Source organism: Lutzomyia longipalpis, chromosome 4 (genome assembly GCF_024334085.1).
Source record: "Lutzomyia longipalpis isolate SR_M1_2022 chromosome 4, ASM2433408v1".
Classification (NCBI taxonomy): Eukaryota; Metazoa; Arthropoda; class Insecta; order Diptera; family Psychodidae; genus Lutzomyia; species Lutzomyia longipalpis.
This window is the reverse complement of record NC_074710.1, coordinates 4,695,142-4,720,052: the sequence shown is the minus strand read 5'-3', so window position 1 is coordinate 4,720,052 and position 24,911 is coordinate 4,695,142. Positions and strand designations below refer to the sequence as shown.

Sequence of the window (24,911 nt, the reverse complement as noted above, 5' to 3'; positions counted from 1 at the left end):
ATTATGTATAAAGGAGTTTATCTGTTCTTCTATAAAAAATTCGTCATTTGAGAAAATAATTAAAATAAATGTAATGTGCTAGAGAATCATAAAAGAATAAGAATGCGATACGGAGACATTACGATTTTCCACTGAGATTAGTTGTGGAAAGTTGGCAAAGGTTTGCTCAAAAATCTGAGCAATTACGTCACTATTCTCTTTTTTGTCTCTTCAATGTTTGAAGCATTAAAATAAAATTTTATGTTTCCCAAAAAAAAAAACTTTAATGAAGCATTAGGATCAAGGATTCGTGCATTGAGAGAAGTAAACACATTTGTCACATTAGTGACGTTATTGGTATCATTTTTAAGTAAATCTCTGTTAACTTTTCCCTGTTGATTTTGGTATAAAATGGAAAGGTTTTCTTGTCTGTATCTGATTCTTTTTTTTTTTAAATTAATTATCTACAAAATTATGCGTGTCCTGATTTTTTCTGAAATACTGGGTTTTCTTAAAGAAAAACGAATAAACTCCTTTTCAGTTAAATTTCAAATTCTTTTATAAGTCAATGAACTAATTGTAAGTTCAACCCAGGCTCAATAAAAGAGGTAGAGCCTTAGTACTAATTTTATTTTAATGGAAAATTACAAAACAAAATCGTCCTGAAAGGGTTAAAAACATTTATATAAACTCCCTCAGTTCCATGACATTCCTCGCTAATTTTGTGCGGGCATACCATCAAAAAAATATTTTATTTGCGGCCACATAGAAGCCAAAATAAGAGAGAAACATTTGGCGGTGAAAACAGAAAATAAAGAAAAGAATAAGATTCACATCGTGCTGTGATAAAAATCTTCACGAGGTGGCGGATGGGGGCTACAAATGGAAGAACCAACAACGATGCGCGTCAGAGAATGCGACACCCGCTGTGTTTTTCAATACAAGGTGTAACCCGTAACCCGTTTTTAATATTCGACCTCTGGATAATAAAAAAAATCGACACATTAAAAAAAGTCATATTTGATGGTTGCGGCAGGAGAGCATCGTCATTTTCATCTTCACCTCACAAATGAATGTGATCTGGTGGACCTTTTTTTCATCTCTGTCGCACCAGTCGTACCGGCCCCGGGTGAGGGAATCTTTTAGCCACGGGTGAGGCATCTTTATATACGGAGATTGGTTGTATTTATAAATTTTTATTAGAACCATTTTCCAAATTAATGTTTAGTCACTGGATTTTTGTGGTGGGACGAGTGGGTGCAGAGAATGCAAAGGAATCTCCCGATGGGGTCAGAGAATATTAAGATCAGTTTTTTTTTCATTCGTCCAAGAAAAATAGATTTTTTTAATCAATTCAAGATTTATTCTTCATTTTTTTTTACATTTAAATAGCAAATTTTTCATTTAAAAAAATTGCTGCTGTTTTAATGACCATCACTGTACCATTATGCTATATAGAGAGAAAGTTTGCAATGCACAGCAAACCTCAAAAGTTGGTTTAGCAAAAGAATTTCTTTATTGTTTGTTTCAAGAATCCTTATGAGTGTCCTTCCACATCCTTTGTCCCGTTTTTCACTAAAAAAGGAGCGGCAAATTATAAAGGATTCTTTGGCTTTTGGAAAAGCTCATGCGGAATAACTGGCAATGTAGTCCTCTCTATTTAAGAGTCTATTGACACACACACACTGCCAATTATTCTCTCCCAAGAATACCCCACAAAGGCCAATGATCCTGGATTCCTTGTAAGCCATCAAAGTGATTTGTACTAGGAGAAAATCCACTTGGAGAATAATTTGCTACCCAAAGAAGGAAAATATGGAAAATCTTCCGTGAAAAATCATAAAGAAACTCAAAGCTGAATATTAATTGGCGTATATAGGATTCTTTTGCCAGGATGCAACAATTGGTTATGAATGAAATTCTTTTTCACTTTTTCATAACAATGGGATTCTTCTCACCCAAGAAAAAATAATTCCTTTGCCATCATCCTTCTCCGAATGGTGCTTCAGCAGAGGAAAGAAAAGCAAAAATATACCGCAAAGGACCACACGTGTAAATTGTCGTTGTTCGTTTTGGAAAGATATTTTTTCTTGTCGTCTTTGGAAGAAAAGAAAGGACACGGACTATCAATTTCTTGAATATCCTTTCACGGCAAGGAGCTTCCTCTTTTGACTCCCACACGTCATTCCACAAATTCCTCGCACAAATCCATTCACATGTACCCATTCATTCACCCACACTTCTATTCATTATAATATGGGGCTCCTCCCTTCTAAAGGGTCCTTCGCTCTCTCTCTGTGGAATCCCTTTTAAAGCCTTAGAGTGAACATAAAAAACCGTCCATTTCATTCATGATAAAAGGTACAAAAATATTCAATTCATGAGAGACTGACCGTGCTAAGAAAAAACCTAATTTATATTTATGTGGTTCGCACCGGTACGCATAAAGTCCTTTTCACACTCACCGCGAAACATAAAAGTTAATTTGAAGGTGTTTGAAGCTTTTGAATTTACACTAAAAAATGATTTTGTATTAATATTAGTTTTATTTTTTATTTTTCGTTTGAATTTTATTCATTTTTGCAGATATTAAAGGAGTTTATGCATTGCTGGACATTTATATACGGCGTTAAAACTCAGCCTGTATTTTTATACACGAAGCATATGCATCATTGCTACATTGATGATTTTAATCATTAGCATAAAAGCAAACTTTTCTCTAGTTTTTCAACTTGCTCTACTCTTTAATAAACAGCACCAAAGTTTTATTATGCAATTTGCTTTAATAGATTATACACAAGCACAAAGCAAGAAAGAAACATTTTTATCAAACCCTATATGTTGGAAATATATTTATCGTCGAAGGGTTAAATCATTTACTGAAAAGACTAAAAATTTAACGAATTTAATGATTGAAAGTGAAATGGAAAATTTTACTTTTCCTCCGGTGAGCGTCGGAAATGAAATCTCAGTTCAGAATTAAACGCGCAATTCTGCCAGAGCTTTCGGCACAAGACAGTGCCTTCCTCAGTGGATCATGTGCAAACAATTTCTGAACATCGTCAAATAGTTTCTTGCAGAAGGCATACTAACATGGAGAGGGCAACAGCGTAATTGAAAAATTGTCGTCCAGCAGAGAATTCAATTAAATGGAAAAGTAAAATTTTCCATTTCACTTTCGACATTTCACGTCGGCTTCACTTAATTAATGATTGAAAATTGATTGATTGAAGCATATGCTTTATTGAAAAAAATATAATTAAATTCCAAGATAAAATAGAGGTGTGGCTTTTGCGTTCTTTTACTTATTTTCTGGTAAATTTTCCAACTAATTTTAATGGAAAATTTCTATCATCCTTTTGGGTATTTCTTTAATTAAATGTTTAAAAATCATTTAAATACAATTTCCATGCTTGTATAGTATTTTACTTTAAAATAAATAAACTCCTTTTGCAAATTATAACTTTTTTATTGATTTCTTTACCCAATTTGAATAGAGAAGGTAATTAAATAAATTTTTATCTCACCAATTCAACCACAGAGTGTCACATTGCAATAGCACGTGTGGTGTTTGTGGTAAAATGCGAGGAAGGGCTTACAGATCAAAGGGGGATTAGCCAGGGTGGAATGTGGGTGGAAAGACACCCAGAAAAATATTTGTGGTATTATGTGATTTGGATGATTGATAAATTACCAATCAGAAACGCATCAGTTGAAGACTTTTGTATTTGTTTTGTTGATTTCCAACCTCCTTTTCAATGTGCATTACCACACTTATTGTTCATCGAATGAGGTACAGGGAATGATAAATCATCCTCTTGAGTGGTTGCGGTGGAGTTTTTTTTCAAACCATCAATGGGGCATCATCGAGAAAAAAAGACGCGCACATCGTTGTTCTTTTACATTCTTTTGACGCTTTTTTTTTTTGGTACATTGGGCTTTTGCCACAGAACCGCCGAACCGCGGAATTTAATGTTGTATATGGAATGCCTTTCATTCATTAAAAAAAAAAAACCCAAAAGCATTGTTCAATTATTGTAAATTAAACACATAATTTATGTAAATTTATTTTTCCCCACACTCCACACATCACCAATAAATAATATTTTGATCCTTGCCACGCGTTTTTAATCAAAAATGCACTCTCTCGCAACAAGAGAAAAATTATCCACCAATTTTAGCCGTTGAGTGTTATGCTGAAGGGGCACCCATTAAAACCCTTTTCCCAGCAAGGGAGAATTAGTTTTATATGCTTGTTCCGCACATACAAAAGTCCTTGGGAGAAAAATATACTAAATAAGGGATTAGCATAATTTTTCATTTTATGCTCAAGAGGAATTTTATTTGATGTACACGGAATTTATTGGAAGGATTTTTGCTTACCCCGACTGACACTACAGCAGAGGCTGAAAATTGAGATTACCTACTAATTTGGTATTTGTATGGGGTACAAAAAATTCAGATTGAATTTAATTGATAGGTTAAAAAAAAATGTGATTTTTTTTTTAAACTTTCTATCTCACAATGTCAGCCGGGTAGGAAAAAGTGCAACTTTATGCTTTACAGCGATGATTTAGTTCTTTTACAGAATATAAAAATTAATTTTATTCACCTTCATTTTATTTCTGTGAAAAAAAAATTAATTAAATCAAACATTTATTGAAAAGTTTTCATTGAGAAAATTATTTCTGTCAATGAAAACTCCATGGTGGCGCCACAATCCCTAACGCGAAGCGAATAAATAAGTGTAAAATAGCGAAATTCCTTTGAAAAAATTTTTATACCCTTGAGGAATTCACTTGGCCACTTCTCTTTCGCGCTCCCATCTGTGCATACACAAGAGAAACAAATTGATGAAGAATTGAATGGATGCTGGAAACGGGCAAAAGAGAGAATTATGGAGATCAGCATTTACTTTTGTTCTGTGCAAATATAAATTTTCTCGCATTTATAGGAACGGTGTGAGAGAGCATTTCTGCCAAAACGCATTTGTTAGGGTGTCAAAATCGTTTAAGTTGCCCCCTTTGTTGGTTTCTCCTCGCAATCTCCTTTGATGGCCCCTCCAGCTTTGAGTCAAGAAGATGAAAAAAAAAAACGAAAGAATGCAATAAAAGATGCACTTTGTGGCAATGAATCAAAATTATGCTCTTTATGCACACTTCTTCAATGGAAGACACCTCAAGTGGTGGATTATATGGCATTCTGGGTGAGAGAGAAATCAAATATAAATTTTGTGTTATTAAATCACCTGGGAGAGAAGGTAAGAAAAAAATGAAGAAGTGTTCTTGTGTGATTCCATCTTCTTTTCTTGACTTTTTAACTCGTGATTTATTCCTAATTTGGAATATTGTGAATATGGGATGTTATTCCGAATTTTTATAGATCTTTTGTTAACCTTTGCATTCTTTTAACCATTTTTATTCATAAACTTTGCTAATCTTTCTTTTTCTTTAACATCTCTACAATTTATATTGCTTTTTTTTTGTTGGACTGTGTGATGGGATTCTGTTAGACAGAAGACATAGAGTTATCTAGTAAATTTTAAATTTTTTTTTTTTAATTTGCAAAATTTTGAAGAAAAATGTAGTAGTTTTTACTATTAAAAAGCTTTTTTTCGTGATATTTAATCGTGTCTTGTCGTTCATAGTGGCTGGATTCTGATGTGAAAAGCATCGTTTCTAATTCAATTTTTTCCTAAAATATTTATGAAAGACATTGTGCCAAAAACTTCTACAAAAACTCAAAAAACTGTCGATTGAAAAACTAAGATAAATCGTATAGAAAAATTTTATTACAGAACAGAATAGAAAATTATTCTATCAATTTAGCTAAAATAATTTTAAAAAAAAATTATTGGTTTGGGTTTAAACTTTTAAATGTAAAACTTCTTAGATTTAATAGAAAGTTAGGTACCTACTTTATATTTCAAAAAGTTGACATATCGATTACGATTTTGGGAAAGATATTTGTCACTCAAATGGATTTTTTAAAAAATTATTTCTCAAATATTTTTAATCTTTTATCTACTAAATAAAACATTTTCTTATCTAGAGAGATTTTCATTTAATTTTCATCTTGATACCAAGAAAACTTTCATATCGGAATGAGATAAATAAAAATCCGAGATATTTTATTGAGAGCGTTGAGAATCTCCGAGCAAAAAGCTCCTCCTTTGGGATCTTGTATGTATATGTATGCAGTGTGTATTCTTTGACGAAGCAGATGATATTTGTTGTTTGCTGGACCACACTTAATCCTTATTTATTGGGCAATTGGACATCGACTGGCTTATACGATCTTCACATGAATAAAAATGAATTCCAGATGGAGATCGGAGATTCTTCTTCCAACATTTTTGTTCAATATTTCTTTTCATGGTGTTTTCTTCTTATTCATCCATGAGCCAGTGTTGGGGCATGGAAAAGAAGAGAAAATCCTATTGAGATGCCAGATTAGGAGACAAAAAACAAGAATATACCCCCAATAATACCATCCGACATTACCATAATAGAGCTTTAATGACAAAAATCGACACTTTATTGCATCCCCGCGCGATAGTATTTGCCATTATACAATCCAATCGATTCTTGTTTGGAAGCTATTATTTCACCTGAAAAGCTGAAAAGCCACATATTATACCTATAGTTCTTCTTTAGCTCAATGCATGAGCTTCATCCATCCAAATCAGCTGTTATTTATGGCGAATTACTCCGATGGGGGTACCTTTTCTCGGGTTCCCAGCTCAATTCGGTTTAATTAAAAAAAAGAAAGGGGTTGGGAGGTTCGAAGCTCACCCGTAAAAAAACGAGTCATCTGGGAAATGTTAAGAGACAACGCAGAAATATTTGTCGTATAAATTATCGTGCTAATTTCGACACGGTTTTGCAATAAATTTCATTAAATCACTCTTCAGGCGAGGCCTTTGTGCGTACCAACATATCAGGAAAAAAGGGTCTCCATAAGAAGCACGAGGGTCACCAATTAGTGGCTCTTTTTTCCTTCTCAATCAACTTCTTGTGGCTCATGAGAATTTGCAGGCTCAACAGGAAAGGGGAACAGCTCCTAGAAGTGAAAATTTCATGGGATGATCCTTCATTCAATGTTGATTTGCCAATTTGATTTTTCTTTAAAAACTATTCAATAGAAAAGAGTTTAATTTTCAATGATTTTTTTCAATTTTTTTAAAAATTTTTCTATGAACAAAAAATGTATTTTTTGTCATTTAATTAAGGGAAAATCCGGAAAATCTAATGTTGCAAGTTTTCAATGGACGTTTTTAGATAAAACATTGAATAAAAATAAAACTGAGAACATAAATAAAAATTCAAAGAAATTATCTAAACTAAAAGGTAAAAAGAACAAATAATTAGTGAACAAGAAAATTAGAAATATAAAAATAAATTATTACTTGAAAATATTGTTATTGTTCACTTTATAATTTTACAGCAAAACAGAACAATATGATGAAAATCTGAACATGTTTAGAAATCTAGTTATGTCTCAAGGCTATGGCTGAAACAAAGGAAATGTTTTAAATATATTTTATTAACTTTGGTAAAAAATTATTGTTCCCAAAAAAAAAATTAAGGGTTATTGTATGAAATACATAGAATATGAAAAAAATGGAACAATTTCTTCTTATCATAAAATGTTTTTATTAGTTTTACTACGTAATTGTTACCCATAGAGGTTATTCACTTAATTTATTTAATCTATTTCTATTTTATAAAATGTTACTTCACGAAAATAAAATAATAATTCTTTTTATTATAGTGCCTTCGATACAATAAAAGGATCATCAAAATGACTAACCTTCCCTTATTCTATTTTTATAAATTTTTTAAACAAAATCAATATTTTTAAAACTAAATTTAATGAATTGTTAAAAAAAAGCCTATCCGGTGTGTCGAAAACGCTAAATTAAAATAAATATTTTTAAAGCGCAAAAGCGAATAAAAGCTGTAAAAAATTTTATTAGGTATATGAGTAAGAAGTTGTTTACATTTCTTTAAAGTTATTAAAAATAAAATTATTTTTAGAAATATTATGTAACGCAGCAAAACAATAATTTATTTGCTTAATATATTTTTCTATCTTTTATTACTCTAAAATTTTTATTACACTCACACACTATATAAAGACCACATTTAGGAAACTAGGTTTAGTGCGTTAGGTGCCTTGTAAAAATTCAGTGTGAGAAGTGAAAATCATGATCTTCTGGAGTTTATTAGTGACCTTAGTACTGGGATACCTCTATGTGAAAAGAGCTTTCACCTATTGGGATCGAAGGAATATCAAAAGTCTAAAACCTTCCTTTCCGCTGGGAAATTTTGGGCTTATGCTTAAGAAATCTCTTGGCGATTTTTGTGATTATGTCTATCAATCCATTGATGCTCCAATGGTTGGAATCTACGCGATGACTAGGCCTGTTCTCTTTATTCGCGATCCCGAACTCTGCCGTAGGATCCTTATAAAGGATTTTCAGTACTTTCATGATCGAGGAATTTATTCAAATGCCGAAGCTGATCCCCTGTCAGCTCACCTTGTTGCCCTAAATGGTGAAAGCTGGAAGAATCTGCGCAACAAACTGTCTCCAGCCTTTACCACGGGCAAGCTAAGGGGGATGTTTGAGAGCATTGCTGAAGCAAATAAAAATCTTGAGACTTTCCTTTTCAAGGAAGCTCAGCTTGGAAATGAAGTTGATATGTTTGACCTTATGGGACGACATATGACCAATGTTATTGCCTCTGCTATCCTTGGTTTCGAAGTGGACTGTATAGCAGATCCCAATGCTCCGATTCGGGAAGCTGGAAAGAGGGTAAGTGCTGTGAATTTGTAGGACTTTCTTTACAATATTATCTTAATTTTTCTAATTTGGTGTCATAATAGTTTTTCAAACCTTCGGGAATGAATGGATTTCGCTTAGGAATGAGTTTCTTCCTACCAACGGTGTCTCAGTGGATCAGACTAAAGACAACAGATGCCAGGTATGAGGAAATTATGATGACGATGGTTAAGCAAATTGTGGAAGAGAGAGAAAAGACAAACTCAGAGAATAAAGATTTCATGCAAATGTTGATACAACTGAGAAATTCCGGAGTGATCAAGGAGGAAGATGATTGGACCATCAAAACCAACACTGGTAAAGATCTAGGAATTCTAACATGTATCTTTAATTGGTGTTTATGAAAATCATAAATTCCTTTTTAATTGTATATTGCAGACAAATCCGCCAAGATGTCCTTGGGAGAGGTAGCAGCTCAGGTTCATTTGTTCTACATTGCTGGATATGACACAACTGCTCTGACTATAGCGTACTGTCTTTTTGAATTAGCCAAACAGCCCCATCTTCTTACAAAGGCTCAGAAGGAGATTAGAGATGTCCTAAAACGTCATGATGGTCAACTTACGTATGATAGCGTAGCCGAAATGAAATTCCTCGATTGCTGCGTCTACGAAATCCTCCGGCTTTACAGCTTGGTCATCATTCTTAAGCGGGAATGTTCCAAAGACTACCATGTCCCAGGAACGGATTCTGTAATCGAGAAAGGAACTCCAATCATGATACCAACAGTCAGTATCCACCATGATCCAAAATACTACCCGAAGCCAAAAGAATTTAAACCAGAACGATTCGAAGGGAGAACCTCTAGCGATCAAACTGGGATGTACCTACCTTTCGGACTAGGTCCTAAGCAGTGTATTGCAATGAACATGGGCAGAGTAATATCGAAGATTGCTTTGGTGTCTATCCTCGACAATTTTAACGTACATCTCAGTGAGGGTCTTGAGAAAAACCAAGAATTAGGATTCATCCCTAACTCAATCATGAGGATCCCCATTGGAGGATTGAAGTTGAAGATCTCACGAAGAAAGGATAAGAGTAGCAAGAAGGTTCAAATACAAGAGTAAAATATAACCTATGAATTTTCAAAAAGCAATTTAAGACAGTTTAGATTAAAAATAAATTAAGCAAAATTTAACTTCTCAAATATGTTTTCTTAAACCGTTTAGACTACCTATAATATTCGTTTTAATAAATATATTTTTTCGTGTTTTTTAAAGTAAAATATTTTATTGCTTGTTTTTTATCTACATTTTTTAAGGAGTTTTCTAATGTTACTGCGGAATAAAGGAATTTTAATTAATTTTATTTCTTTAACGTTTTTATCCTTTTTTGTTTTAATTCATCAAGGCGTAATATATTCTAAAAATAATTATTAATTCACAATGACTAAGGGGCAGTAATTAGCCGAATACTGAACACAACAAAGCGAATTTTTTTTAACATATTGCAAACATTCGGAATATTCAAAACAGTTTGAGAATATTTTATAAATTTAAGCGAATATTTATGTTAAAATTTTGCAAATATTCATGAAATCATCAAATTTTACCTCCTCTATTGACTCTTTCCTAAATCTTAAAGAAATTCCCCACATTTCGTGATAATTGTCTTCATCCCTTAACTTTGCATGACGCTTTTGGAGATATTTTGCCTTACGAAGAACTGAATTTATTATGGCCTATTGAATGCATTGATGGACTATTCTTGCCAAAGTGCTCCCTATTCTTTTCAGTGTTACAATAGAGAGGAAAAAAGGAACAATTTTATTTGTTTATTTCTATCAATTGAACATCACACTGAGTGGATACAACAAACTCACCAGGAGATGAAGGAATTCAATCAATTGTGCGTCTCTCCTGAAACTCCTTACAGCATCCACATATTGTTGATCGCATAATTTCCAGTGACCTCAGCACAGTGTGTGACCTTCCCGGGGGCACGCATCTGCCTCCAGTTCGAGAGAAATTCTTCCTCACAGGGATAAAAAAAATGCGAGACTTTTCCTAGAATCATTTCAACGTGGAGAAGAGACAGCAAAAAAAACTGGGGGATCATTTAGCACATTTTTCCATTTCATTACACACCCTCTGGGTGCGCAATTGTTGACCGTATCTAACACTTTTTGCCCAATTCCGCGAGCTACAAACGATAAAATCACAAGCTGTCCGGAAAACAATTAACACAGGCCGATAATAAAATAACTCGAGAACTTTTTTATTCTCTCTGTCTCTGCGCCTGGAAAACATTTAATTTTTGTTGAATTAAACATCAAGGTATTCATGACACGCAGATATTGTTTGTTTACATTAAATTCATAAATAATGAAAAATCAAATATATATTTTAAGTAATACTTTCTCCCATATTTTAATAATAATTTTATCGATAATTCCTTCGAATATCTTAAAAAATGCTACAAATTTTCAAATTAATTAATGAATATTCCCAAATATTCTTTAAATATTCCGAATATTAAGGAATTTTTTAAAATTATCCTTTAAATATTAGGAATATTCTTTAAATATCACTGATATCAGAATAAATGAATATTTTTTCAAGACTACTTTCTATTAGTTGGTGTTCCACTTCGTGGCCAACACCAAGTATTTTACTCTAAAAAACTATAAAGAATAATTTCTAATATTCTGTAACGAATATTCTCATAATATTCTACTCATTGTCTTAGGTTTGCATATTCTGTTTCCTTAAGAAAATGCAAAGAATTTAGGAAATTCAGTGCAAAAAATTCCGTAAAATCCTAATCAACCTATAACTAAAATAAAAAAATAAAAAAAAAGTATTTTCTCCTTAAAACCAATCCTCTCCACTTGTGTCTCGAACACCTTGTTGCGCGATGAGTACAAATTGTATACTCCCATGGGCAATGTATGGAATATAAAAGATAGACGAAAGATATAGAACTAATGGGTGTAACAAAAAGAGATACGATTTATACAAAAGGTAGACTCTTTTAACAATAATTTGTTCTCTTTTTTTTGCCGGAGTGGTACCTCCGATAAAATAGCAAACAAAACAGAATTGGGATCATACAATAATGTTGAATAATGATGGAAACAACGGAGGAACATTTAAGTAAATTTCCTGCCTTTTGTCCGAAACATTCCCAATATTTGCTCTCGCTTTGCCTCCAATTGATGGTTCATTTCACATTTTTTTCTCCAGGTAAATTCCTGCTAAAACATAAATCTCTTTTCACTGAGTTTTCCTTCAGATTTTGCAACAAGTTTTCTGTTATCATAACCTCAAAATGATTATGGTGGAAATCTAACCTCAATTTCCACATCAGGTTTTCTTAAGCTATTAAAATAACTATTAAGTGAGTAAAATTAATGAAAAAATACTTAAAAATTATCTACTTTGAAGAGCAAACACGAGAAAACAAAAAATATCGTTGAAATGTTGCTGTTAGAAATGATAAATCATAAAAAATTCATTGAAACCTCACAAATTTAAATATTGACCAAGATGCGCAGAGAAAAGATCCTTAGAGCGGAATCCTTTGTGAATGACTGAGGTGTCTTTTATAGCTTTTTTCCTCTAGTTTTTTTTTACCTTCGATAGAAATCATAAAAGAGAATGAGGCATCATTTAAAGGTGCTAATATCCCTTTTTTCCATCCCTCACTGATCCCCAAAAGTCCCGAAGGATTGTAAAACAAAAAAAAATCTATCAATTTTTCTTAGAAAATCAACGAAGAAAAAAAAACTCGGTGCCACAGTGTCTGGGAGCGTCAAAATGAGGACTAAAAGAAGCCGAAATTGGCATCTTAGGGCCGTACTTAGGGGTGGCATGATGCAGTGGCGTGAAAAATTAAATTCTCATATGTATGGGAGAAGAATGCTCGAGAAAAAAACGAAGGATCTCTATGGGTAAAATGAGAGATGACCAACAAAGGGCATAACTCATAAATTGTGTGTTTGTTGAGCTGCATTTTTATTCATTCTCTTTGCCCGAAAAGCTCTCTATTCACCCATCTAAAGCAAAAAAAAAAAAAACTAAAAGAACGCACCTGACAATCTCACGTGGTGACGTCACATGCGTTTTTGTAGCAACATTTTGAAGAGAGAGAAAAAAAAGAAATGTAAAAAAGGTTCATTCTCCACTCAACAATAACCTGGATGGACCTTCTTTTCATTGATTGTGCTATTTGTATTGAGAGTTTTGTGAAATGATTTTTCATATAGGTGTCTCTCCATCTCATTCTTTTTCTCCTCTCAGTTTTCATCCACCTATATAGGCCTTTCTAAGCATTTTGTAAGTCAGAGAGAATATTGTTGGGTATGATGAGAATGCAACAAAAGACAAGAAATCACTTGAAACTCTCTTTCTCTATTTTTCTTTCATCCGCGCAAGCTTTTATTCTCGACAAGGTGAAAGATGACCTGCGGGATGATGTTGTTTCTTCTCCCCCATTCACATTGGTGAAGGTGATTGAATTTAGATAACGCACCACTCATGAGGAATTCTTGTCAACACAGGCAAGAGGAGAAACGGATGGTTCCACCGAGAGGCGACACACTGTCTGACCAGCACCATCTTTTTCATCCCTTTTTGCCCTAAGAGGATCACTCGAGATCCATTGAGATTGTTTTTCCAGAGAAATTCTTCCGCAGTTCGTCGAAGGAATATTTATAAAGACGAAGGATAATGTTTGAAGATGTTTCTCAAATATTTTTCACCAAAACACCAGAAGTTACTTCCCGCGTAGAGTTCAAATGGAATATTGATTAAATATATGAAATATATAATTTTGTCGGATTAATGACTGTGGGAAAAAAAGTAGGAAAGAAGGTATCCCTGAGGATCAAAAAATGAGCGGAAGATCAACAAAAATTTAAGGGGGTAAAAAATATTTTCCGGCATATAGGATTCTTAAGGATTTTTCGTGCTTGTGAAGTCTAGCTAGAGCAATGAGTATCATAACGATGTTTTTTTCATTATTTTCGATGATTTCGATATTATATACACATTTATTTTTACAGGGTTGTACTTAGGAGGTTATAGGGTAGATTAGGTTATTTATAGGATTAGATTCCATTAAGATTTTTTTAGCGAAGTTAAATTAATTTAGAATTGCATGCATGCTGCCACCTACATACTTTATGCAAATATTCTGCCACCTGATGTGCAAGCTCTTACTGCGTAAAAATATACCTAAATTATTTTATTGAATGACTAGCAATTTTCCAGACAATTGAATTTATTATTTATTCTTTTCAAAAGTTCTCTAATTAATAACTTCTTGTCTCTTTGTCCTTTACCTTGGTTTCTATTTAATTTTACAATTTAATCCCATACTCCAGACTCTCCCCAGAAGAGGTGCAATTTGATGTGGGACCCATAAGTTGAGGAGGGTGATCATTCCGATCGTTCGCTCCTTCATTCTCCCGACAATCATAATCCACTTCATATAATGCGATCAGAGACTTTGAAGTGTGACGTTTCCAGCATTTTTTAATAATCACGATCTTTATCAAACTCCACCTCTTTTGTGCGAGAGTGCGACTGAACAATGATCGCCAGACAATGATTACAACAGACGCATTTTGTTTGTGGCCAGGAGGTGAGGTGAGAGTGCGCGGAGATTGTTGACGGGCTTGGGACACCATAGCTTAAGAATCATGTGTGTGGAGGACTATGCCCCAGAGATCGCGCGCAGTAAAATAATAAAAACAGAAAATAATCATTTGTGGCTATTGTGTTAAACGATGGCCTTTTTTTCTCCTCCATCGCCAATGAATGGCAGATGAGTGAGATCACCGATGCGCGATCATCATTGTGTCAATCAATGATTTATTACCATTTCCCTCCAAGATTTTTGTGAAGGTAAAATCAATGGAGAGAGTATATAGAAGAGGGCTTCCTAATTGTATAATTTGCAATTGCAAATGGGACGTTATTTTTCGCATGATAGTTGGTTTGACAGATTAATTTGACAGATAACTTTGACAGATAGCTATGACATAACTTTGACAGATACTTGATGGTTGTTTTCTTGACGTGGTTAGTTTAGCTTTTTTGGTGGGTGCTGAGGTGCTCTCTCCGGGGGCGTCAAGGTGACAGATAATTTTCATATTTCTTCTCACATTAGTGAACTTTTTAAAAAAAATTTTTTGTTTTTATTCTATGTGAAATACTTGTTTTTGACAGTTCTTCCTTTTATTTTTATCTTTTTGCTACGGAAAAACGTTATTTTAAACATCCATACAGTCCTCAGCCTTCAATACTAAATATTTTAAGCAAAAAAAATGGAAATTAAATGAAAAAGATAAAACAAACGACAAAATCAATTAAAAAAAAACTCATAAGAATGCTGAAATGTCAAAATGACAACGTCAGTGTGACAGCAGTTTTTTGACATTTCTCCAATTATCTAAATGCAAACTCCCTCCACATTGAAACTTCCATGAATACATTGCCACACACTCTGGAATGAAATTTTGCGCCTTCCAATGATCTCGCACGTTGGGGAATTAATTGAATATTATTTTTCCGCATAATCATGCCCAAAAGCACATCACGCGGATTCTTTCAAGAAAGTTTTGAGGCTTGGCTTCCCTCTTCATAGACAATCAAATTCACACAAACGAGTTAAGAGGTGCGAGAAAAAAAGAATCAACAATGAAACTGTTAATTAATATTGACCCCTAGCGTTCTACAGCATACATACATTATGTAGGTACAAAATGTGCTCATCTTATGTGCCCCATTATGAGAATTATGCATTGGGATGCCCAGATTTTCCCAGGAAGTGCCCTCTCGGTGTGATTTTTGAAGTATAGAGCTGCAAAAAATTGAGGAAGGGTTGCCTGGCCTAATTTATATTCATTGCAGATTACAGGCTCAATCAAAATCACTTAAATCAAAACCATCTCTCTGTGGGTTCATCGTCATTCAGTGTGTCGAATTTAGCGAGACAATCCCTCCGTGTTGCGCCTAATTCGACCTGGCATATGTTTGTCCCATGGATTCTGCACATTTCGAGAGTTCGTCCGTCGAGGATGCACAAAAATGAGGGGCAAAATGTAACCAATTCAGTGAGTAAGGCTTTGCGCGTAGAGCATAGTGCATAGGGGTTTGGTTTACATGTTTAGTTATAATTTTTTCTTAGGAGAATTAATTTTGTAAAGAAATAAAAAAACCTTTTACATTAGTATTTAGTTGATTTTTTATCTTCATCAGGCTTCAAAAATCTTCTTTTTCTACTAAGATTTTTATTTAAATAAATATTCGCAAATAAGCTATTGAAAGAATTGGAAGAACTAATTAGAAAATATTTAATTTTCCGACAAAAATGACTTATTTTTAATATTAATACCTACATTTTTTCCCTTTTCTACAAACTTCTTCTGTAGTGAAGGAATATCAATTAGTTGGTATACCACAATCGTGGCATACCAAGTATTGTAATCGTCGGAAAAACCGACCACCTCAGATCGGTCTCAAACTTGGTATGAGCACGTTTTAGACATCCCACATTACGAAAATGGTGGTGGAAAATTTTTGATCCGGCCGGCCTGCCGGCCTACCGGCCTGCCGGCCTGCCGGCCTGCCGTCCGGGACTCTAAACTTTGCCTTATAGCTTGAGAACGGTAACAGATAGAGACTTCCGGTTTGAAGTTTTCTATAGAAATGTGGGTGTAAAATTTCATTTTTTCGCATTTTCGAAATCCAAGATGGCCGCCGTCTGCCATTTTGAAACACCATCAACCAGTTCCCTTATAGCTAGAGGTCTGAAATTTTAGTATGTTGTAGAGCTCAGTGAGACGTTTTCATCAACAATTCATACTTGAAAATCGGTCAAGCGGTTTAGCAAATATGGCGGCCTAAAGCAAAAAGTGTTTTTTCGATATATCTCGAGAACGGCTTGACCGATTTTGACCATCTTAGTATCAAATGAAAGCTATTGAGAAGCCCTACAACTGTTTAGAACATTTCAAGTTTCTAAAACATCCGCAAGAGGCGCTAAAAACAAAAACAAAAATTGCCTAACTTTAAGGGGCAATATCTCCGAATCCCCATTAGGCAAATCTTTTAAATTTTGATATGTTGTAGCCTGACTTAATATCTTTCATCAGTCCAAAAATGAAGAAAATCTATGTCGCCGTTTAGAAGATATAGCCATTTGAAAAATTCTTAAATTTGAAAAGTTCTAAGAGTCATATCTCTTGAACGGATTGTCCGATTTTGCTCAATTTAGTATCAAATTAAAGGTTTTGTAAAACTCTACAACTTTCTAGAACATCAGAAACCTCTAGGACCATTCCTTCAGGACGAAAAGTGCAAAAAACTGTTTTTGTTGAACAAAAATCCGCCATTTTGTGTTCTGGAGGTGACCTTGAAATGTTTCGAAATATATGTCAGATTATAGCTTATTTCAATACCTTTCCAGAACTAGTCAAGAAATTTCTGTAGGTCTAATAGAACTTAAGATATAAGCATTTTAATGTGTCAAATTGCTAAATTTTACAAAAAATTGACTTTGCCTACTCTAATAGTACTCACAAATTAAATTACAACGCATAGACTGACCCATCCGCGTTGTGGTATACCAACTCTTATAACTGGACGCGTTATGATTGACTTTTCGTTGTATAGAATAAATAAATAGATAAAAAATATAAACTGCAAAGATAAAAATTAAATATAGCATGGATGGAACAGTATAAAGCGAAAGAACGGTAAGTAAAACTTACGGGCTGTGATTCTTTCTTTGTCAGTGAAATGTGAAATTGACGGAAAATTGAGGATGGGCAAATTTTGAGGAAGGCTTTCTCGCGCACCGAATCACAGCCAACGCGCAGATAATTTGTGAGAAGCCTTAATCGTGGGCGTTGGCTGTGATTCGGTACGCGAGAAAGCCTTCCTCAAAATTTGCCCATCCTCAATTTTCCGTCAATTTCACATTTCACTGACAAAGAAAGAATCACAGCCCGTAAGTTTTACTTACCGTTCTTTCGCTTTATACTGTTCCATCCATGCTATATTTAATTTTTATCTTTGCAGTTTATATATATTTATCTTTGCATTTTTATATGTATATATATAATGTATATATCTATGCATTTATATATATATATATATATTTTATTTTATTTTATATGTGTATATAAAACGCCCCGCTTCGCGGGGCGTTGGACTTATGCAACTCAAGATATGACACGTAAACTTTAAAACGCGATATCTCCGGAACGGCTACATAGATTTTCTTCATTTTTGGCATGGTGATAGATACTATAGTCAACTATAACATATCAAAATTTGAAGCAATTCTATAAAGCGGTGCTCGAGATATTCATCGAAAACTCATCGAAAATTTTGTTTTCGATTTTAGCGCCACTTGCGGTCATTTCTTGAACTTGCAATGTTCCGAGCAGTTGTAGGGCTCATTAATATCTTTCATTTGAGCCCGAGCTGATCAAAATCGGTCAAGCCGTTCTCGAGTTATGGCCGATTTTCGATGAAAAATTGTGGCGGCCATATTGGCTAAACGGCTTGGCCGATTTTCGAAAATGAGGTATCGTTGGAAAGGTCTTGATGGCCCCTACAACATATCAAAATTTCAGACCTCTAGCTATAATAGTGACTGAGATATAGCGAAAACAAAATTTTGAGGTTATTCAAAATGGCGGACGCGGGGGTGGGGGGTTGGATTTGACTTCATAATCGGATGTCTTCCACCTGATATATGAACTTTGCCGTTGACCGCAAGTTTCTATCTATTACCGTTCTCTTGCAATATAGTGTTATATTCCGGCCGGACGGACGGCCGGCCGGCCGGAAAGATTTTCGGCGCCACCATTTTTTGGAATGTAGGGACCCTAATTCGTGCTCATCCTAAGTTTGAGCCCGATCTGACGACTTTGCATTTTTGAGTGTACACAGAAGCTGTGCTTCTTTTAAGAAAGAATCACAGCTAATAGATAAAAAATAGATAAAAATAAAAGAAAAGAAAATAATAAATATAAAATAATTCTATTAAATATTATAAATTTATTTTCTAGTCCTTGAATTATTCAATAGTAATTTAAAAAAAAATACTTTACATAATTTTTGATTATTTTTTTTTAGATTCAAGGGATTCAAAAGCTTCTGTAACAACTTGGAAAATTTTTAATTTCCATAATAAAATAAGAATATAATTAAATTTTTCAAATTATTTATCAATATTTGAAAGAGAAATTAAAGAAAATTAAGAATGAAAAATAATATTTGAAAATATTCGTGAAATAAATAAAAAGTATTGGCTAGAAAAACCCTTTCTTTGATTTTTAGGGCATATAGCCCTAGATGTTGCGCGCTGTGAAAAGTGCCCATAGTGATGATGATGATGATTTTTTTTTAAATTTATTTCTTTTAATTTAATGCGTCTGCCGCAGATTTCATTTCCCCAAACTCATGAAAAGCGGCGGAAAATTTAAATTGCTCTCTAGATTAATTTCCATTCTTGTTTCTAGTACGACCAAGAACGCGTTGTTTATGAGAATTTTAAAACAAATGAATCTTCTCACTTGCATATAGCAGAACTTTCCCAGAGTGCGTGCTCATAAAGGTAGATAGAGAGAGAGAAGAGACTTGTGTAACCATCCATGGGATTACATTAGAGCCATTCCTATCATCGCAGCCACGAGAATACATCCTGGCAATGGCGTATTTTTACCCCGGTTTGATGTAAATAGAATGTGAAGGATTCATTGAACAAAAGTATTGTAGCACATTGTGCAAAGATTAGAGAACCATTGTCCTTGGGAATGGTGTCTGTTGAGTCGCAAAAAAAACGGGCGCATCTGCCGAGGGATGATTTTTCTCGCAGCATTTTTCACACACAAACCATCCCCCTTAAAACAGTAGAGAAGGTCCTATCTGTTGCAATTCTGCTCTACTTTTGTATTATGTACTATATAGAAAATTTTTTGGGCACCCTCCCCGGATATTAAGAAAGGACATGTTCCATCGTCAGATCTCATCATTGTTGCCTCAATAAGGGTTAATTTTCTTCGCATTCCTCGCCTGAGCAGGTTTCTTACTTAGATATGAAAATCAACCCCAAAAAGGATGAGCTGAGCGACAAATCCTAAATTGACCATGAAGAACGAGTTCTCACAAGGGAGATGAGACACTTCAACCCCTTTTCTCAATGAAAATTTTCTTTTAAAAAATTATTTGATTGTTATCTGGCGCGAAAGACAAGGGATGGGGGCACATGTTGCTACCGAAAGGTCGTCCGGTCAGTTTTATTTTTCACATTGTAATTCTAAGGACAAAAGCAAAGGGGTTAAGGGTTCATGAGGGATACAATAAATGCAGCTTTTCTTCAGGGTTGCGCGTCTTCGAAATAAGAACGAAAAAAATGTTGAAATTTCCAAATAAAATTCGGCGTTAAAGGTAAATCCTGCGGAGACGTTTTTATGTCGTTATTTGGGCTTCTTCGTATAAAGGGCAGATGTATCCTCAGTGCAAGTGCTTCGCGAAATCCCACATCAAAGAGCTCTTCAATGTAGGAAACATTGCGTTGTGAATCTGACTGACTATAGAGAGGAACTAAACAATCTCAATATTGCTATAGTTTCACCCCCTATTTGGGTTAAATCACCCGAATAGCCCTAAATAAGGCGCTCAATGGGTATTGATAGCACAATAGGTCGATGGAAAATGCAACAAACACGGTGCCTTTCAGATCTCTGTTCCCATTGTCTGGGGACCCGGGCATTTTCATCATATATAATTTTTATCTATCGTTGCGAATCAATTTACTTCAATTGGACAATTGTTACTCATGTGTTTTATCCTCAATCATCCACCCCTCGATGTTACCTCCGAAACATTCTGCGTACTCTTTGCACCTACCCTCAATGCCTATATCTCGATCCTTTTCCAGCATGCGCGAAGTACTTGAGAGAGATTACATTCATCTCCACTATAAGGGATGAATCGTAGGATAGTTGAATGCTGATCGTAAAAAAAAGGTGCTGAATACTTCCTGGCTCATTCACAATGTGCCACAGCTAATGTTGTACTTGGGATGGATAAAAATCCCACAGAAGGACCCTCTCGAGGTTACGCATCGAGAGTGTGGCCGCATTCCCGCGCCATGGTGAGATCCATTGGACCGGTAGCAATTTAGATCCCACCATGGGGCCGGTCTGTAGACAATATTCTCAGATTTTTTGGGAGCACCATTTCGCGAAGTCATCGTGCGGGGCTCAAAGAAAAGGGGCCACATAGGCGGGATCTCAATGCGAGGCACAATTGCACACAAAATTTTCAAATGGAATCCGATGGCGTGAAAAGAAATCAAATCTCACTCGCCACGGTAGCTGATCATCCATTGTGATGGGGCACTTTGGGATGTATGATATTGGAGAAATCCCATGTCGGTGATCTTCTGTGGTTTACTCAAGCGACTCAAGCGTGCACCAAGTATGCAAACGATGGGCTTCGTGTGGAGAAATGGAAGCCCCTTAGATGAGCCACAATGGGTGAAATTCACTGACCAAACGGTCTTGAGATTTCTTAACCCTTTCGCGTTTTTTTGGGTCATACGCTGACTCAAACATGAAACATTTTAATTTTCCAGTTTTTTGTGAATACAATTGTTTTTCCAAGTAAGAAATAAATAAAATTCACGCAGAAAAAGTCGAAGAAGACGTTTTGCCTAGAAAATACCCTCTGAGTTCGTTTTTAGAATAAATATCATTGGACACGAAAGGGTTAAGTCAGACTGAATCGAGATAAATGAATATTTTTCAATGATTTTTACAAATTTCAACGACTGAAGATAACCAAGAAAAATCCTCGAAAAGGCATTCATTTACCCCAATTCAGCCTGACTTAAGAAATATTAAGTTTCGCTTGAAAAAACTTAAGAAATCTTACTTTTTCTTTTGAAAACTTTAAAATTGTTAAGTCTTCTTAAGAAATTTTCATTTTTTCTTAATAAATCTAAAGTTTTTCTACAGAAATCTTAAGCTTTTCACAGGGAAACTTGAGAAATCTTATGACTTTCTGACTAGTTAATTTCACCCTATATGCAAGTAACTTATTGAATAGGGGATAATGGGTAATTTTGTATTATAAAAAATATTCATTTTCATGGTTTTGTACGAATTTTATTAACGTGAATATTCCTTTCAGGATACTTTATTCTTGGAGAATTTTTAATGTTGGAGTTTTTTATAATTTTCGAAAATAAAAGAATTTTTTTACGAATGGGTAGAACTTTTCTTTGTATTCAGGTGCAAAAATTTATTCTAATACAATTTTATTTCACCCGCAAATTGACATAAATATCTACGTCGTTTTTCATTTACCATTAGGGGAGCATGACCTAAATATGATCGTTTTTTTTAAGAATATTAAATAAGTTACCCTAGTTTTAGAAAATGAAACAAATATTTATTTTAAAAACATATTTTATTCGCATATTTCATTTCATTTTGCAATTTTTATAGCTCCACTTCATGTTTTTTCACATTAAATGCATTTTTTTTTAAATTATGTTCAAGTTAACTTATTTTTATTTTTTAAATCATTTTCATTTCATTATTCATATCAAATAAATTCCATTGAAATTTTTCATTTTAATGGTTCTCCAATCTAGAAAAAAAAGAATGAGTATATAGGGCCAGATTTAAGCCATTCTTCTCTATATAGAACATAGTACATGGTATTCAGAACAAAGCGACATACACACATTGCGAATGAGCTTTTAAATTCTCCTCTAAACATACGATGAATGCAGCAGAGAGCTTTTATCACCTCTCTGCACACCAATATGTATTCTAGAGGTGAATTTTTCTTTTTTCCCATTGCATTTTCCACCATTTTACACCCACTAGTATATGAGGAATTTTATTTTTCACAAAACCCCCTCACACTTTAATGCAATTTCTCGCAGAAATATTCAAAGCTCAAAAGCTCTGTGGTGCGTAGTTTTTTTTTGCCTTTGATCCTTTTAAGGACCTTCTTCTGCATGAACACTTTGCGGGAACTTTGCTGTTTAGTTGGTAATTAGAGGTAGAAAAATTAACTAAGAAGCCTTTTAATATATCTTCGTACAAATTGAAGAAATTTCTTCCGCCAGGATTTTTTCATCGCGTTGTGGGAATTCTTCTGCAAAATAATTTTATTTATTTCCGTTGAATATCATTATCAGGTAATTCGATGCTCCTTTTGGGTGGAAAAATAATTAAACGTTGGTAGAGAAAAATTTTTGTGACATTGACATTTAAATAAAAAGAAATCTCATCGACAAAAGGACACGCAAAAATGGGAAGGAAGAAATTACCATAAAGTCTCGGGTGAAAAAGATGATTTAACGGTTGAAAATTGGCAGAGAATTGAACTAAATTTCCAATAGCAAGGGATGCTAGACAAGAAAAAAATCCATATTCGATTGAATGGCAAAAAAAGAAGAAAAGAATCTAATCTCAAATGCATTGACATCGAAGTCTTTTCTTTATTCCTTTTCTTAATTTATTTATCCTTCGTGATTTCTTGTCGTTGCTTCTGGGGGTCTGTCACCCTGGCAAATATTTATATGTGACCTTTTGCCAATGCGTCTGAGCACCCCTTTTTGCCTTTTGCTCTCAATTTTCGCAAATGCTCTACATTCTTCGCGCGAAGAGGTCCCTTTGATCCTTTTGGGCCTGATTGGAATTTATTGTTTGGCAAAAATTGAATTAAGGCTCAATTGTCGGGTACATTAAGATTGCAAACTTGTCACCCTTTCCCCAATCCCCTGGATATGTACCCTCTCTTCGTATGATTCCATTCTCACTCCATCAAAAACCCAAATTCAATCCGACATTTGCATTTTGTCACAGCAACAGGTATAAGGAGTTGATCCTGTGTGGAAAAACAGGGGGTTGTGTTTTGGGAACGGATTGATTCCATTGATTCGCATTTTGCATCTTATTGCGTGCAAAAAAGCAATTTTCGCGACAATTTGCATTTTTTTCTCTTCAACCCCTTCTTCAACCCCCTTATGTAGACGTTGTCAGTGAACTTTTGGCATTGAGATCAATCAGGGTCCCTTCGGCTTTTCTTTTTGTCTGAAATGTCTAGCTCTCTCTTCCGATTGACTTACACGAAGGAACCCCTTTGGGTGAGACAATTTTTTTTGGCACAAAAGGGGTGAAATTTCGATTAGATGCGAATTTTATACGACACAACCCCTGTGATCTATTTTTGATAAACAATACGAGCATGTCTTACAGATCTAGCCACTTTTTTGTCCCTCTTGGCAACCTCTTTCATGGGGAAGAAACTTGTGGCATAAATCAGAAGTGCAAATGTTCTTCTTCGCGAATGATTTTCATTGCCATCAGGGGTTGAAAAAAATGGTTTAAAACAACTCAAAAGAGTTCAAAGAGAATATTTTGTTGAGAAATTTTAGAATACTGGAAAAAATCGCTAAATGAATTATTTCTATAAATGGAAGCGGAAAAAATAATGCAAAAACTATTTAAGATGCGATTTAATACATTTAATTAATTCTTTCTCGTTCTTTGGGTCATATCGTTAATCCTAACGCAAAATATTTTATTTTCCAACATTTTTATGTATTTAATTGCTTTTCCAAAAAATAAAATAAAATTCACGGAGAAGAAGCGAAAGAAGAGGTTTTGCATGAGAAAATGTTCTTGGGAGCTACATAAGCATCGTGATAAAATTATTGCATGTTGATGTGAGAAAAAACTGATGTGCTTAATGTAATTAAAAAACCAAAGAAAATTGAGAAAAACTCCTACAGATATTTTAAACATTAATAACTAACATTGAAAAAAATATATATATATTACCGTTAAAAGGGATCAAAGGTAACCCGCTCGTTTTCCGAATAAAAAATCAAATTTTTCTTACATAATAATTTGTAATTATTAGGAGATTCTTACGTATTTCTCATCAATGACCATTCTCTTTACTTGAATGACTCAAAATGTGGTTTTAGGATGAGAATGCGTTCATGATGAAGATGAGTTTGTTGCTTGGAAGTCCATTGGAGGCAATGTTTGACCAACTAATCATCGTGTGGCATTCTTCGCTGTCTATCCATCCGCATT

At 34.3% G+C, this 24,911-nt stretch overlaps 2 protein-coding genes across 3 annotated transcripts in view; one reads left to right on the top strand and one right to left on the bottom strand.

The window, feature by feature from the left end:
* Nucleotides 1-24,911, bottom strand: part of LOC129795542 (histidine-rich glycoprotein-like) — a 446,033-nt gene that overhangs the window by 284,320 nt on the left and 136,802 nt on the right. The gene's annotated exons all lie outside the window — the stretch shown is intronic.
* Nucleotides 8,378-9,891, top strand: LOC129794452 (probable cytochrome P450 6d4). The gene is made up of 3 exons (XM_055835204.1): nucleotides 8,378-8,797; nucleotides 8,869-9,121; nucleotides 9,203-9,891. Exons 1-3 carry the CDS (start codon nucleotides 8,378-8,380, stop codon nucleotides 9,889-9,891), a joined length of 1,362 nt encoding a protein of 453 aa, XP_055691179.1.